Source organism: Bidens hawaiensis, unplaced genomic scaffold (genome assembly GCF_021521415.1).
Source record: "Bidens hawaiensis isolate Kalapana, Puna unplaced genomic scaffold, B.hawaiensis_p1.1 tig00046658_1, whole genome shotgun sequence".
NCBI classification, from domain to species: domain Eukaryota; kingdom Viridiplantae; phylum Streptophyta; class Magnoliopsida; order Asterales; family Asteraceae; genus Bidens; species Bidens hawaiensis.
Genome location: NW_027498316.1, coordinates 104,444 through 109,942, shown reverse-complemented (window position 1 = coordinate 109,942; position 5,499 = coordinate 104,444). Strand labels below are relative to the sequence as shown.

Genomic DNA, 5,499 nt, shown 5'->3' with positions numbered 1-5,499 from the left:
TGTATCAAGTATTATTAACAATTAAGTGTAGGTACTTGATACTTAACATTAAGAACTAGACCGTCGGATTTTGACCATTGGCAATTAGACAGAAAGAGGTACTTCTTGTAAATTTTTTTGTGTTTATTTTATTTAATGATATGTGGATTTGTTTTATTTTAAAAAATAATAAATAAATAATAATAGGGTAATGATTGAATGAGTGTTATCCACCACACCTATTCTTGTAGAACCCTCTTATAGTGACGTGGTGTCACAAGGCATACAACGCCTCTGTAGCGAGGTTATCCACCACAGATGGTCTAATAGTATTATCATGAAGTCAATTGGTTTCCATTCATCATTCATGGCATGAGACTTTTGTCCCGTTTCAACATAATCTCGTTCAATTTCTCAACAATTAAATGCATAAGTTTGACATTTGTGATGTGGAGTGCTTGAACGCATGAGCAGTATTGAGCACGGCCATTATTACTAATTAAATGATGTCTACTTTCATGCTGCTTTTTGCTTTTACAACAATAATAATAGATTCAAAAAATTTCAAATGAACTTACATGATCAAACACAATAATAATAAGATATATTAAAATTTAATAATCTCAACTAAAGTCTATTGATTGATAATAATCTCAATTTAGTTTATCTGTTGATCCCAAATTTAAAAAAATTGACTCTAAGTGGTTCCCCGTTAGAAAAAGCATAACGGCGCTAACTTTTTTCTGAATTTAAAATTGATTTTCTAGAGCTTGTGATAAAAAATATGATACGATTCAATTGATGTAAAATTTAGCTCCAAACGATGCTACAAACGGTTTAATTTTTGTTAATTGGAAGTTCAAAACCTGATTTGAAGCATTAATCAAGCCGTTTGGACCATCGTTTCGAGCTAAGTTTTACATGAATCGACTCGTATCCTCTTTCCGATCAAAAGCCCTAAAAAATCAGTTTGAAGGTCGAAAAAATGTAACACTGTTAAGTTTTTTTTTAACTGGGGACCACTGAGAGCCAATTTCTTAAACTTTGGACCGCCAGTAACGATAAGCTTAGTTGAGATTAATATTGACCAATAGTTTTTAGTTGGGATTATTATTAAAATCCAATCTCTCTAATAATAATAATAAGGAAAATTGGAAATAAATAATCCCACATTTTGTGTATTGGCTGATAATAATCCCACCTTTAAAAATTACTAGCAACGGTCCCACCTTTTAACTATTTTTGTCTCACTGGTCATCCGTTAAAAAATACTTAACATCGTTATGTTTTTTCCCTACTTTCAAACCGATGTTTTAGGGCTTTTGATCAGAAGAAGGATACGAGTTGACCGATGTAAAACTTATCTCGAAATGGTGATCCAAACGACGAAACAATGTTTCAATTCGGGTGCTAGAATTTCCAATTAACAAAAATTAAGCCATTTGAATCACCGTTTCGAGATAAATTTTACATCAGTCGACTCATATCGTTCTTCCGATCAAAAGCTCTAAAACATCGGTTTGAAAGTAGGGAAAAAACATAACGACGTTAAATATTTTTAACGGAGGACCAATGAGACAAAAATAGTTAAAAGGTAGGACCGTTGCTAGTGATTTTTAAAGGTGGGATTATTATCGGCCAATACACAAAAGGTTTTTCCTAATAATAATAATAATAATATTTTATTAAAGAAAAATGAATAATAATGGTTGATAAAAAAAACACAGACACTGTTGCTGGTGTGTACTTCATTCATATGTCTTGTTGTTGATGATTCCTCCGTTTCTCAAGAGTCACTTCTTGGATCTGCATTTACATTTCATTTTAATTAAATACAATCACAATCACAATCACAATCACAATCGCACCAGGTAAATTAATTCCTACCTTATTATTTTATGCCCATCGCCTTTTCAATTTATTATTCACTCTCAGATTCACACAATGTCTTGTTGATCCTGATTGTTCCACAATCCAATTCGTATGTTCATCTGTTTCAATTTGCACACATGCATCTTCAATTCAATCACTACTAGTTTATCTATATGCATATGCTTTAACTAGATTTTGTTTATTATATGCTTTTAACTTTTATGAAATGGTTTATTTAATTACAATGTAATGTAGCATCAAATCTAAGGGCAAAGGGCCACCTGATTAAGTACTTTTTTTTGTTTCACTCTTTATAGCTCATGAGATTCCATTTGTTGCATAAAATAGTTTATTTGATTATTAGTAATCAATTAATTAGGTAAATGTACATTCTTATTGATTTCTGGGTTTAATTTCCCTTTTAGTGTTGTTATGCTAGTCTCTTATATTCCAGCAATACTTTGATATCATGAAATTAGCATAATCTCGTAATTCAAAAGCCATGATTCATACGTTAAAACAAAAATAGGTTGTTATCGTGATTTACAAGAAATAAAATGGATAATAAGTAGAAGAGGCACACTTACCTCAAAGGTTTTGTTCTTCAATAAAGATAATGTTTTGGCGAGCTGGCACCGACTCGAATAAAATAGTGGCTTTGATAACTTTTCTAAACTACTTTGATACTTGCGTGTAATTTGATATGGCCAAAGCTTCAAACTTTTACTTGCCCCGTGTAACCATAAGTAGTAGGTATTATAAAAGTGTCTTTTGGCAAAGAAAGTGGACGAGTTGTTTAAATAAACACGAAAAACTTATTTGTCAAAGTTTAGCCACATAATAAGTTCATTATCATAATCTATCTAGGGACCATTAGTAGATAAAGATATGTGGTATTCTGTGAATTAGAGCATTTTTTTTCTTTATAGCCTTGTATTTCGACAAAATTATCTTATCTTTGCAGCCGGAAGAGTATGAAATAAAGTATCAAGTTTCACACATTAGCAAAATGTTTTCATACAGTCAAGATCCTGATGTGGTTTGGTGGGGTCTTCAGCTCTTTGATGGTGTGTCATCCAATGACAACAACTATTCAAGCTATGGTCCACAAAATTACACAGATTGTTATCATGATCAGTATTCTAGAGAAGTCGGTTATGACACGGAATGTGTCACCACGGAAAATGAAAAACATCATATACTTCAACCTTCTTGTGAAGCAGTTGATCATTCACAAGCATCTTATTATTTACAGGATTCGCATCATCAACCTATGGCAAACTACACTCCTGGTAACAGATAAACAAAATTTGTTTATTTAAGTTAGTTTCTGGTTTAATGATGTTTACATACACCTTTTAGAAGATGATGGGAACACGAATGATATGCCATCTGGCCCTACAAGGCAGTTAAACTATGGGGAGGATTGGTCTTACTCATTGGAGCCAAGTGATGAGTATGCGTTTGATGATGAAGATGGCAAGTGGTTGAATCAGATGGCTTCTGTTCCTGTAAGTGTGGATCTTGGAATATAAGTATTCAGTAATGATCTTAGAGCATAATTGGTTTTTGGAATCAAATAAATAAAAAATGTTACCCGATTTTTGTAGCATGTCCCCAAAGTCAATGGAGAAATACCTTCTGTAGACGAGGCAACTTTAGATCGTCAGAGGTTACTCGACAGGTATATACTATTTAGGAGATATCACGATTCATTATAGTTTCTTTTTATTTATTAGTAATATAATGGTTAAATAAATCTTTTTTCATCAGGCTGCAATTGTACCAATTAGTAGAGTCTAAAGTTCGAGGGGACGGGAATTGCCAGGTGAAAACTCTTAATCAGCATGCTGTTTGACCTGGTTTCTGAGAGCAGTTTTTTATAGTTAAAAGGAATTAAATTATATTCATGTGCATGACACCTAATGAACGCTATGTGGTTACAATTGCTCGATATGAAGTCTGAAAAAATTGTATTTCACTTTTCAGTTTCGAGCTCTGTCAGATCAAGTTTACCGTTCAGCAGAGCACCATAAATTTGTGAGACAACAGATTGTAAATCAGGTTGGTCTAAATATGTTAGTTTTCTTATGACTATTTATATAATTTCTTTTGTGTACCCTTTTTAATATTGATTCTCTTTTCCAAAGCTTAAATTACATGCAGATATATACGAGGGATATGTCCCCATGGTTTATAGTGATTACTTGAAGAATATGGCTAAGTATTTTTTCTGCTTCTTTTCTCTTAATTTGGTGACACTTTTATTTCAAGTCACCATCTTACCTTGTACATTTTTTAATCTATGAACATTAGGGTCGGCGAATGGGGTGATCATGTCACTTTGCAGGCTGCTGCTGATTTGGTATGAAACTTCATGTAGAACTATATTTTCCGAATCAATCCACATAATACGACTGATAGCCTGATATGTAACACTAATTATATATATGGTGCAGTATGGCATCAAAATCATTGTAATCACATCGTTCAAGGACACCTGCTATATTGAGATTGTTCCAAGCGTTCAAAGGTAAAATCGAGGTGTTATCTTTTTTTTTTTTTTTGATATCCACATCATGCATGGTTAATGATAATGTTACTTTTCTTTATTCTGATGAGTAATAACTTTGTTGCAGTAATTTTCTTAAGCTTTTGGGCTGAGGTGCACTACAATTCAATATATCCTGTGGAAGGTAAAGGTCCTTATTGAATGATTATAGTAGAAGGGTTAGGTTATAATAGGAAGTATAGTTTTTGTAGGAAGGATAAGAAGTAATCTTGTCCATTGATTTTGAATATGGAGGGCTGAGATTAGTTTAGGTGGAAATCATGTGTTGACTTTCTCTCTTCACATGCAAGGCACATGCCAAATTCCCCCATCATTTTAAAACGTCCATAACTTTTTTTTACGACGTTTTTATTGAAAAACAAATTCACCATAATAGCGAGTGTCTTTTTATCTTTCATATGATTACCATATTGTAATATAAAATTTAAAAAAAATTAGTGGGTTTTTTACAAATTGTGTTTTACCAAATTGTGTTTTACAAAATTGTGTTATACAATAGTATTTTTCATTGTGTTTTTTTTTCATTGTGTTTTTTCCATTGTATTTTTTACATTGTGTCATACAATTGTGTTTTTTATTGTGTTTTTTTCATTGTGTTTTTTTTTTTCACTGTGTTTTTTATAGTGTTTTCCATTGTGTTTTTCCGGACTTTTCCGGCGAGATGGTGGCGGTGGGTGACGGTTGTGGTGGCGGTGGAGTGGTGGTGGTTGTAGAAAATAAATATGTAATTGGGTTTTATGTAAGTGGGTTTTTGAAATTAATGTAAGTAGGTTTTTGAAATTAAATTAAATGGGTTTTGATATTTAAGCGTTAGACTAAAATACCGTCCTTTTTGGCCTTCTTAGGAAAATTAAACTTCTTATTTGAACCTAACCCATTGTTTTGAGGCTGCATTATGCAGATGACCCAAATATGAGGCCATGAAGCAATGGTGTAGAAGATGGGAATTTGAGTGGCTATTTTAACATGCAACATAGTATCTGCTCATTTTTTATTGGGTATATATATGTTGCATATTACCATACAACAACGTATTTCATTTTATGACTTTCTGTATTAACTAAGATGCTTCTTAT

At 32.4% G+C, this 5,499-nt stretch overlaps 1 protein-coding gene across 1 annotated transcript; it reads left to right on the top strand.

Moving 5' to 3' along the window:
- The first annotated feature begins 2,793 nt into the window (after positions 1 to 2,793).
- LOC143596511 (OVARIAN TUMOR DOMAIN-containing deubiquitinating enzyme 12-like) lies at positions 2,794 to 5,499 on the top strand. Its single transcript, XM_077075268.1, has 10 exons — positions 2,794 to 3,143; positions 3,217 to 3,362; positions 3,462 to 3,535; positions 3,625 to 3,679; positions 3,841 to 3,915; positions 4,002 to 4,075; positions 4,168 to 4,216; positions 4,311 to 4,395; positions 4,491 to 4,547; positions 5,325 to 5,499. Exons 1-8 carry the CDS (start codon positions 2,861 to 2,863, stop codon positions 4,386 to 4,388), a joined length of 834 nt encoding a protein of 277 aa, XP_076931383.1. The 5' UTR covers positions 2,794 to 2,860; the 3' UTR covers positions 4,389 to 4,395; positions 4,491 to 4,547; positions 5,325 to 5,499.

What these genes read in the sequence shown, in the direction of transcription:
- LOC143596511 (XM_077075268.1), top strand. Translation starts at nt 2,861, where the DNA reads ATGTTTTCATACAGTCAAGATCCTGATGTGGTTTGGTGGGGTCTTCAG. An exon ending in TATGGCAAACTACACTCCTG is followed by an intron (nt 3,144 to 3,216) that starts GTAACAGATAAA and finishes ACCTTTTAGAAG; the next exon opens with ATGATGGGAACACGAATGAT. An exon ending in ATCAGATGGCTTCTGTTCCT is followed by an intron (nt 3,363 to 3,461) that starts GTAAGTGTGGAT and finishes CGATTTTTGTAG; the next exon opens with CATGTCCCCAAAGTCAATGG.